At 34.8% G+C, this 11,512-nt stretch overlaps 1 protein-coding gene across 5 annotated transcripts in view; it reads left to right on the top strand.

Moving 5' to 3' along the window:
* The window catches only part of rnf215 (ring finger protein 215), a 33,316-nt gene extending 21,811 nt beyond the window's left edge, over positions 1 to 11,505 (top strand). For 3 of the 5 annotated variants that reach the window (XM_037777353.1, XM_037777351.1, XM_037777352.1), the window contains 10 exons: positions 4,459 to 4,664; positions 6,025 to 6,180; positions 6,268 to 6,339; positions 6,622 to 6,707; positions 7,645 to 7,699; positions 7,820 to 7,924; positions 8,197 to 8,313; positions 9,138 to 9,281; positions 9,543 to 9,645; positions 10,475 to 11,051. In XM_037777353.1, coding sequence (XP_037633281.1) covers positions 4,459 to 4,664; positions 6,025 to 6,180; positions 6,268 to 6,339; positions 6,622 to 6,707; positions 7,645 to 7,699; positions 7,820 to 7,924; positions 8,197 to 8,313; positions 9,138 to 9,281; positions 9,543 to 9,645; positions 10,475 to 10,497 — 1,067 coding nt within the window. In that variant the 3' untranslated portion in view covers positions 10,498 to 11,051. Of the gene's footprint in view, positions 1 to 4,418; positions 4,665 to 6,024; positions 6,181 to 6,267; positions 6,340 to 6,621; positions 6,708 to 7,644; positions 7,700 to 7,819; positions 7,925 to 8,196; positions 8,314 to 9,137; positions 9,282 to 9,542; positions 9,646 to 10,474; positions 11,052 to 11,414 lie in introns of those variants that run through there. The other 2 variants (XR_005207836.1, XM_037777354.1) reach the window with 2 other exon arrangements.
* The last annotated feature ends 7 nt before the right edge of the window (positions 11,506 to 11,512 follow it).

Here is an 11,512-nt window from a genome sequence, read left to right as displayed (position 1 = left end):
ATTTACAGTAGGAAATAAACAGGACTGTGAGATATCATGGATCTATTAAATACATTTTTTGTTCAGTAGAATAATTAACAATGTCATTGTTTATATATTGGCTTACATGATTGTTAGCAGCAGGCATACTGGCATTTTTAGGCTTGAATTAGTTTTCTGACTTGATGGAGTAAATTGAAGTGGTTTTGTTTGAAATAAAGGTCACAAATGTGGTTGGAAAAGTAAACAAGTATGTAGTATAGCTAACTTCCTGGTTGGCCTACAAAAATATGTCATCCCTGGAGCACTCTATTCCACTTGCATTTGTAGTGTTACACACTAGGTTTCTTTAAACAATATTTTATAATAATAAAAATAAATAACAGGGTAGTAGACAGCGTCTATATGGGAATCTACTACTGTACTGGTTGATAAAATGTGCACAGGTTGTCATTTTAACAGTAGCTACAGCTCACATGAAGCTTTGATAGCAGAGTGCCACCTGCCGGATACTGAGTAATTCAGATATTAATATAATTCTATCCCATATTGTAAAAAAGTGAGATTTTCATGTTTTTTTAATTTAAAGCAGGCTTAAGTCCTATATATATATATACTGTGAAAGTATCGAAACACTATCCACAGGGAAATACACACACAGCCCATATTCAGAAACTCTACATTTGAAACAAGCTGTCAGGATTTCTGTCCATTTGTGATGTCACGAATATACAATATTTAGACCATTACACAGTTTTAAACGTAAACATTCTAAATGTGTCCCAGTTTATTTCCTGGTTGAAGTGTATGTGAATGACATCTACTGACAGGAAGTACACATGGACCCAAGCTGTTGCCTGGCAACGCAATTCTGTTGCAATTCCGGCGCAATTCCGGTGAAATGTGTTAAAACGGAGCGTTTCAGACAGAGGGGTAAATACAGGCATATTCAGGCAGACAGTATGAGGAAAATAAAGGTTTTTTGAACATTACAGCATGTAAACATGTTCTAGTAGAAACACAAAATACAAGTATGAACCTGAAAATGAACACATTATGGGATCTTTAATACATTACATAATACATCCTTGGTTTCTACCGTTATTTATCATTATTCTACGATTTAAGTCGCTGGATAATAATAGTTTTAGTAGTGGTTCTCCAGGAAAGAAATGGCTTTTTTGTTTTTTTTGCTTCCCGTGTGTTATTCGGGGGGGATGGTACCTTGTCAAGAACAGGTTTTTGGGATCTCAAGCATCTTTCTAAGAGGATTACCAAACATGAAAGCTGCCCAAACTGACAGCTCATACAAACGGATAAGTGAGGGCCCAGTCAAATGATCACATGTTAAACTCAGAAAACCTTTCCATCTTTGCTAGAATATTATCAAATGCTTAATTTAACAAATATAGTCAATAAAATGCAAGAGAATGTAACTCAGTTGGTGAAACTATGAAATTGAAATTTGCTGCACTGGGTTTTTAGCACATTTGGCGAAATTGTGGACAAACTGTGGAGTGAATCATCTCCCATTAAAGACGATAGACAATCTTTGTTTTTAATCCGAGAATCTCGCACATGCGCACAAACGACAAGAAGTAAATAAAAACTGTTTTTTGTAGGTTTGTTTGTTTCAGCGATTGAGTTGTTCCCATCAGCTACTGCTGCTACTCTTTAAGACTAATAGTTTCCATAGTTTAGCCAAATGTCCTAAATACTAAGTGCAAAACGGAACAAGTAGCTTTATAGGTTGTTTTTACGATTTCAGAGTTTACTCAGGTAAAATCTCGGACTATAACAGTGAAAATGAAGTACTCCTCGTGTTAATAGACGTGAAGCACCGCTCTGAAGGTTTTATTCACGGCTTCAGCTGTTAATTATAGCGTGTATGGATCGTGGTTTTAAATCGAAGAAGGAAATACGGGACGTTACTCTCTCAAGTTGCTTCTATACTCTTTGACGCAACGGTCAAAAGACTAAATTATAATCTAAAAATGTGCATTAAAAACTGTAAATTATGATCTAAATATGTGCATTAAAGACTGTAAATTATGATCTAAAAATGTGCATTAAAGACTGTAAATTATAATCTAAAAATGTGCATTAAAAACTGTAAATTATGATCTAAATATGTGCATTAAAGACTGTAAATTATGATCTAAATATGTGCATTAAAGACTAAATTATAATCTAAAAATGTGCATTAAAGACTGTAAATTATGATCTAAATATGTGCATTAAAGACTAAATTATAATCTAAATATGTGCATTAAAGACTGTAAATTATGATCTAAATATGTGCATTAAAGACTAAATTATAATCTAAATATGTGCATTAAAGACTGTAAATTATGATCTAAATATGTGCATTAAAGACTGTAAATTATAATCTAAAAATGTGCATTAAAGACTGTAAATTATGATCTAAATATGTGCATTAAAGACTGTAAATTATAATCTAAAAATGTGCATTAAAGACTGTAAATTATCTAAAAATGTGCACCAAAGACTGTAAATTATAATCTAAATATGTGCATTAAAGACTGTAAATTATCTAAAAATGTGCATCAGACTGTAAATTATAATCTAAAAATGTGCATTAAAGACTGTAAATTATCTAAAAATGTGCACCAAAGACTGTAAATTATAATCTAAATATGTGCATTAAAGACTGTAAATTATCTAAAAATGTGCATCAGACTGTAAATTATAATCTAAAAATGTGCATTAAAGACTGTAAATTATAATCTAAAAATGTGCATCAAAAACTATATTATAATCGAAAAATGTACATTAAAGACTCTAGATTATAATTAAAAAATGTGCATTAAAAACTGTAAATTATAATCTAAAAATGTGCATTAAAAACTGTAAATTATGATCTAAATATGTGCATTAAAGACTGTAAATTATAATCTAAAAATGTGCATTAAAAACTGTAAATTAAAATCGAAAAATGTGCATTTAAGACTAAATTATCTAAATATGTGCACCAAAGACTGTAAATTATCTAAAAATGTGCATCAGACTGTAAATTCTAATCTAAAAATGTGCATTAAAGACTGTAAATTATAATTACAAAATGTGCATCAAAAACTAGATTATAATCGAAAAATGTACATTAAAGACTCTAGATTATAATTAAAAAATGTGCATTAAAAACTGTAAATTATAATCTAAAAATGTGCATTAAAAACTGTAAATTATGATCTAAATATGTGCATTAAAGACTGTAAATTATAATCTAAAAATGTGCATTAAAAACTGTAAATTAAAATCGAAAAATGTGCATTTAAGACTAAATTATCTAAATATGTGCACCAAAGACTGTAAATTATCTAAAAATGTGCATCAGACTGTAAATTCTAATCTAAAAATGTGCATTAAAGACTGTAAATTATAATAAAAAAATGTGCATTAAAGACTGTAAATTATAATTACAAAATGTGCATCAAAAACTATATTATAATCGAAAAATGTACATTAAAGACTCTAGATTATAATTAAAAAATGTGCATTAAAAACTGTAAATTATAATCTAAAAATGTGCATTAAAAACTGTAAATTATAATCTAAAAATGTGCATTAAAAACTGTAAATTAAAATCGAAAAATGTGCATTTAAGACTAAATTATCTAAATATGTGCACCAAAGACTGTAAATTATCTAAAAATGTGCATCAGACTGTAAATTATAATAAAAAAATGTGCATTAAAGACTGTAAATTATAATTACAAAATGTGCATCAAAAACTAGATTATAATCGAAAAATGTACATTAAAGACTCTAGATTATAATTAAAAAATGTGCATTAAAAACTGTAAATTATAATTAAAAAATGTGCATTAAAGACTAGATTATAATTAAAAAATGTGCATTAAAAACTGTAAATTATAATTAAAAAATGTGCATTAAAGACTAGATTATAATTAAAAAATGTGCATTAAAAACTGTAAATTATAATTAAAAAATGTGCATTAAAAACTGTAAATTATAATTAAAAAATGTGCATTAAAGACTAGATTATAATTAAAAAATGTGCATTAAAAACTGTAAATTATAATTAAAAAATGTGCATTAAAGACTAGATTATAATTAAAAAATGTGCATTAAACTGTAAATTATAATCTAAAAATGTGCATTAAAAACTGTAAAAAAAAAAAAAAAAGCACCGCGAATTTTCGCTAAAATTGATTTTTGTTTGCGATATACAGTTAGCTAAAACAACTATATTATTTTGTATTTATTAAATTATTGGATTTATTGGTTTGTATACAAGATGACTATCCTCCCGCTACTTCCGGTTGGTGCCGGAAGCTGTCTTCCGTTGTTTACATTCTGGTTGAGGTGCAGCTGCAGTTAGCTAACTGGAGACAAACATTCAGCAGCTGTGTCAGAATGCCGGAGAACAGCTGATCAGGGTTCTGTGTTTATAGCAGCTGTCCTCTGCTGGTGTTGCTGTTCGGGTCATGGCTCTAGCTCGGTTCTGGTGCTGGTTCTTCTGGGTGACGGTACCGCTGGTGCTGCTGGTGGCCGCGGATCAGGTCGCTCTGGTGGAGTATCAGGTGTTCCTGGAGCAGCGGCCCGTCGGCAGCGCTCTGCTCCGGGGAGAGGTGGTGGAGTCCGGCCGGGGGACCAGCAGGAGCTCCGAGGACCGGGAGGAGCTGGAGGGAGAGCTGGTCCTGGTGAGTCGGTCAGAGGTCCAGAGGGTAGTAGTTTATAGTAGACAACAACGCACTGTTATTGTTCTGGAGGTTAATAAAATGGCACATTTGGATGAAAACTGGGAGATGTGGGACTTTTACTGTCACTAACTGTTATTTTCTGAATATCAGATTATAATGTAGTCTAAAAATGGCAAAAAATGTTACCAAAATAATGCCCCACATTATTTTTATCACATATCTTTATTGATTTTAAAGGTCCCATATTGTAAAAAAGTGAAATTTTCATGTTTTTTTTTATAAAGCAGGCTTAAGTCCTATATAAATACTGTGAAAGTATCGAAACACTCAATCCACAGGGAAATACACACAGCCCGTATTCAGAAACTCAGATTTTGAAACAAGCTATCAGGATTTCTGCCCGAAAATGAGCATGATATGGGACCTTTAAACATAATAAATCACTTTTCCAAAATTGGTTGGTTACATCTTTCAAGTCTTCCCCCCCATTCACCCTTAAACCTACCCATGAACTCTGAGCCCTCGGAGTAGATAACAAAAATGATAGTTTACAAGATTATATTAATAACAAAAATAAATGAAATTACTTGCATACATATATAAAAATTCCCACATGCAGAAATACATACATACCTGCCTGTTTGTCCAAAAGAAAAGGGTACAGTCTCATTGGTACATGTCAAATTAAAGACGTTATCAGGTCCTGATTCCAAAAATGTAAGGTATAAATCCCATATTTTATGAAAGATATTACTTTTTTGTTTGAAAATCATTCGCTATGCAAGAGGAAAGCTCTTTAATCCAAAGGTTCAAAGATGAGTGATGAACAATCACTTTTCCAATGTCTAGCAATAAGACGCTTCGCTTCTATTAGGCAAAGGTTAATCAACTTGAGTTCATTAGTTCCCTTCTGTTCTTTCTGAATAAACAGTCAATTAACCCAAAGTATTCAACTACGTGATATAACCCTTATGACATTTAAATATACACATTTATGTCAAACATTGCAGAAAACAAAACTGTACAAATATCACATTAAATTTACTTCTCATGGGAAAATCATGTTTTACAGGAGGAAATGTGAGATTTTTCAGTAGAATTATCAATTTATAATGTTATCATTTATATATTGGCTGACATGATTCTTATTCTTAGCAGCAGGCATAGTGGAATTTTCAGGTTTTAATTAGTTTTTGATTTAATGAAGTGAATTTAAGAGGTTTTTGTTTGAAATGAAAGTCACAAATATGGGTGGAAAAGTAAACAAGTATACGTCTTGCCTCCCTAAACAGCCGCTGCTGAGGAGCCTCTTAGGAAGGCAGCTTTCGGTACAAATGTGCAGCTCGTTTTCTGTCCTCAGGTTCAGGAGGATGAGGAGACGCAGGTGAGCGGAGGAAAAGACGAAGACGACACCAAAGAGCAGGAGCTGTGGATCGGGGTGGTGCCTGTGGAGATCGACGACAGCAAAGCCTCCACCGGAAACCAGGAGTCCTTCACCGATGCTATGGTCAACAAAGTAAGAAGTTCAATATAATCTAAATCTGTTGTGAATTTTGTTCACACTTATACGACAAAAACTTAACATGCATCCTCCCCGTTAAAGATGAAGCGAGCGTTGGTCCTCGGAGCGTCTGCGCTGATCATCCTGGCTCTCAACCAAAACACTGTCAGTGAGGTAAATCTCCACAAACTCACTCACCTGCTGTTTTCTCATTTTTCTTCCATCATAGTGTTGTAAACCTCGTCATTTACATGATTTAAGAGCTCTTGCATTTGTTATTTTGTGTGTGTCCATTGGTGCAATGTCCTTGGGAAGCTGCACATCAGAACAAACAGAATTGAAGGTGCTCTATCAGTAGAGATTATGGATTATATTGATTTTGGAAGAGAAAATTGAAGCTTTAAAGACACTTTGTCAAGGTCATATTTGTAACCTAAAAACTTGTTTCTGTTGTAGATGGATCTGTCTCAGGTGCTGTCAAAGCCCATCATCGTGATCCAGACATCTGAAAATGTCACCAAACTGATCGGAGCTCTGCTCAGGTACACAACACTTCATTATTTATTACTGCCAACATGGAAACAGACCCTTTCACATGCACCTTTCCCTCATATCATTGATAAAACGCAACAAAATATTTGTTATTATGAATCAGATAAGTTATATAATTTCATGGGTCACATGCTTCCTCAGTTGAGGATTTCTGCCAAGAGATCATACAGTGCTATGACTGTCATGCAATTTAGTTATCAACGCTAGGAATTAAACAATAACCAGTTTAAGGCAATAATTCAGGTCCAACTCTGCACTGAACTTCACTACTTTTTGAATTGTGTCCGTATTAAATTGAGAAAATTGTTTAGTTATTCTTTGATCTGATATTTCCTCCTTGAAATGGCCAAAATCGTTAATTTTATATTGACAGTTTGATAAGTTATTATGCAGCTATTTGTGTTAACGCCTTTGATCACTATTGATGCAATAATAAGGTTTACTTTGTTAAATTAAATCCAACATATTTTTTGTAGGAAAGCATTATATATTGTTTTGGGATTGGTACCAAAACACAGATATTGCATATCGCAGTATTGAACATTGTCAAACGATAAACAGTCAAATGAAAGCCAGAATCAGAGTAATCATAACTTGGTTCAATATGTCATTATTATTCTTTAATCTAATAACTATTGCCAGTATACATCTCTAATTTTCATTTCATCATACTGATTCTCCACATTGACAACAAACGTCACAGACTGAACTGGGTGTAAACACGTGGCGAATTCCTACAATGTTTTGTAATATTTTGTGGCACTAATAAGATGTTTCCTGTAATCCAAAACACAAACTTTAATGCATGATTTATCAAAGAAAGAAAACATGCAAACTGGTGATTCAGAGTAATCAGGTTAGAGTGTGTTTGTAAATGTAGTGATGGAGACTTTTTATTTGCATTAAATGACCGTTCTGTCTCTACAGGGGTCTTCAGGCGACCGCAAAAATCACATACAAGACGATTCTGCAGGACAACCTGGTGAGCTCCTCAATCTATCAGCTGACAGTGTGTTTCTCAGTTGTTAGCACCCTCCAGTGGTGAATGAACAGATGACAGGCTGAGCTGACAGTGAGTCCATGCTGCTGTGTGTTCGGGCAGGGGGCCACGCTCACGCTGTGGTCCAGCTGCGGTCGGTCGAGAGGAGGTCGCTACGGAGAGTGGCAGGGGGTCATCTGCACGGGAGAGACCAACTCTCAGGTTCAGGTGGGGGGAACACATCATGTTTATTTTGATTATTATAGTAAAAAAACAAGGTTTGATACAGTATTACAAAAATCAAGATATAAACCACATTGTAATAATTCCACTTTCAATGCAGATGTAGTTTAACTAAGTCTGGTGCGTAATCATCATTTGCATTTTCCTCCTCTTCTCTGTTACCCAGAAACATATTCTGATACTGATACTGATACTCTGAATGAACTGTAAAGAAACCAGATGTTAAAGTACTGTTGGTCTTCTTCGTGTTTCTGTAGAAGTACCTGCAGCAGCTGTGGGACACCGTCCTCCTGGTGGCTCTGATCCTCAGCACCGGAGTCATTGTTCAGGCTCACTGGCAGTACCAGGACCACCAGCCGAACGACGACTTGGAGGTAAACACTCCGTCTTTACTGATGATATTGTCATCACAGGCCATACTTAGGTTTTGCTAAGCAGTTTAACACTTACACAAACATGTCTTTTCCATCTCTGTACTACAGTTTCTTTTTTCTTATCGGCCGATTATATATGACGATAAACAAGGGTAGATAGTTATCAAGTATATTTACTCAAGCACTGCACATAAGTACAATTTTGAGGTACTTTACTTGAGTAGTTCCATTTTCTGCTACTTTATACCTCTACTCTACTACATTTCAGAGGCAAATATTGTACTTTTTCAGGGTCCCCACACGTCCTGGAAAACATTTGACCAATTTTCCAGTCATTGAAAACGCATGAAAAATTAGAGAAAAAGTAAAATGTCCTGGAAAATTATTTAAACATTCTCCTATTATCCTTTAGGTGAGAATGAACTACTCGGCTATCTATCAGGCCTCTCCAGTAATGCATAACATTGCCATCTAAAAGGGCTAAGTTATGTTCAGAATCATATTAACGCTCAAATGGTAGTTTATTTGATTCGGCTGCTTTTGGTTATGTTGTGGAAACGCTGCAAACACGTCACGTGGTAGCACATGCAGGTTGAAAGACAACGTATCTTTGCTTTCTTCCTAACTTGTTTTAAACGATTGAATGATGTTAAATTGGTTAGCATTGGACACAATCTTTGTATGAAAGTAAAGTTGATAGTCAAGGGGAACACAAAATGATTGTTGCACATATCGAATCAGATCATGTCATCTGTTAGGAGAATTTGTCCTGTCCCCATTTAGATATATTGTTAGGTGATGGTTTGCTGTGTTGTATTCTTCAGCTCTTTCCTAAACAGGACGTTCTGAAGAGAATGTCGTCGCTGAAGACCAAAACGTATCGTCAGCCCAAACCGTGGTGTGACCCGTCCCAGCCGGTGGAGACGGAAAACTGTGCAGTCTGTCTAGAGCCGTTCAACAACAACCAGGTCAGACAACACTCCTGCATACTGTACATACATTCTCTGATTTAGTCTTGGCTGTATCGTTTCCCTGGTTGGATTCAGGCAGGCAAGGGGAGAAGTGGTAATATCATGTGAAAAATACTCCTGCCACTGGTTTGGTTTCTCTGCCTTCTGCCATATTTTAAGATTTTAAAAAAGTTACTGAGTTATACAGTCTATGTGAAGGATAGGTGATTCTGCAGTGATAAATGATATCAAATGTTGGTGTGTCTTGTGTTGTCTCAGTGTCTACGGGTGCTGCCGTGTCTTCATGAGTACCACAGGGAGTGTGTCGACCCCTGGCTGCTGCTGCATCACACCTGTCCTCTGTGCAAACGCAGCATCCTCGGTGAGTTCAGTTACACAAGACATCTACTGATGTTTGACTGATGCAGATTTTTAAAAAGTAAATTAACAACTGGCACGCCCTTAAACATCCGTTTGCATATTGATAGTTGTGACTGCTCCGCCACTCAGTAGACCTGCTGTCAATGAGAAGAACAGCAAAGAGGAAGTGCAATTTCACCAACTGTGTCACATTGATGAGGTTCTCTAATGGCACCATACTGAGATTTTTTAAAAAAAAGTCATAGTACAGTATGACGAAAAAATATTCTGAAAAAAAGTTATAGTATAGTATGTGGATAGATTTTAATGAAAAAAAGTAATAATATAGTATGTCGTAAAATTTGATGTAAAAAATCATAGTATAGTATGTTGTTTAATTTCATGAAAAAAAGGAATAGTATAGTATGTTGAAAAATTTCATGAAAAAGAAATCATAGTTTAGTATGTCGTAAAATTTCATGAAAAAAGTCATAGTATGGTATGTCGTTAAATTTCATGATAAAAAGACATAGTATAGTATGTCGAAAATTTGTATAAAAAAAGTCAAAGTATAGTGTGACGAAGAATTTCATGAAAAAATGTCAGTATAGAATGTCGAAAAATGTCATGAAAAAAGTAATTGTATAGCATGTCAAAAAATTGTGATTAAAAAAAGTCATAGTATAGTACGTCGTTAAATTTCATGAAAAAAAAGTCATAGTATGGTATGTCATTAAATTTCATGATAAAAAGTCACAGTATAGTATGACGAAAAATTGTGATTAAAAAAGTCATGTCGAAAAATTTCATGAAAAAAATGTTGAATACCGTTCTTCTCAATCCCTCTCCAGGCAGCGTCTGCAGAGACCGTTAACAGTCGCCTTGCCTCCACCGCCACCACACCTCTGGGAATCAAGTCTCATCTCTTCCTCAGTGACTCTCCAGTAGCCGTTTTTTTTTCTGACCTCGCCACTTCCTCCTTCCAGCAATGGATTGTGGGAGCAAATATAAACTCATCACAGCAGCTGTCTGGACTGTGGAGTGGTCAGATTTTGACCATCTGACCGTCGGGTGAGTGCAGAAAGACATACAGTGGTAGTGTAAACACAATACTATGAAGTACTGTACTGGTGTGTGTAAACAGTACCTCTTCCTGGGATCATGTTACTGTACAATTGTGGAAGTATTTGTATGTGTGATCTACAGCAGTGAAGATGTGACTCATGAGGGTGCTCAATGTGACTCTTCACAAACACCTTCTGCTCGGTTTCTGCAAACAACTGAGCGAGTACTCACGAGTCAGTTGTTTCTACATGGACATTCAATGCTTAATTGTTTTAAGCAGGGATGTATTGATCGACTTGTCAGTGTCAATGTTCACTTTAGGTCCTAATGATGTCAATAACTTATAAAGTGAGAGTTTAAACATGACTGATTTGATCTAGTGTCCAAACTCATACTTTGCTATTAAATATTAGATGTTGAGGTTCTGTAGTCCAGACGTTAGCTGTGCTACAGGGGGTAGCAGATGTGGAAAAAGTGTTTGCACTTGTCCTTAACATGCCTTATATGACTTAACTGCAGAATGAAAGAAACCACAAACACACCTCCTAAATTATTATTAAGTTGTGTATGTTACTCATTTAGTTACAGTTGCACAGTTTGAAACTATTAGTGTGAGAGATGTTAAACAGGTACTTCTGTAAACTCCTTGTAGAGTCTGTGACCACAGCTCAGTTGGATTTTTTTCACCCTTCTTTGATTATATTTATCTGCTTCCTTCCTTTTTAGAAGGTCATCTCATACATCATGTGAAAGACGTTTCCCCAGACGTACGGCTGCACAGGTAATAACCTCATTAATTACAATGGTGTACATTTGTGTAAAAA

This window comes from Sebastes umbrosus, chromosome 8 (genome assembly GCF_015220745.1).
Source record: "Sebastes umbrosus isolate fSebUmb1 chromosome 8, fSebUmb1.pri, whole genome shotgun sequence".
Lineage (NCBI taxonomy): Eukaryota > Metazoa > Chordata > Actinopteri > Perciformes > Sebastidae > Sebastes > Sebastes umbrosus.
Note: the sequence above shows the minus strand (reverse complement) of the source record. Positions and strands in the feature narration are given on the sequence as shown.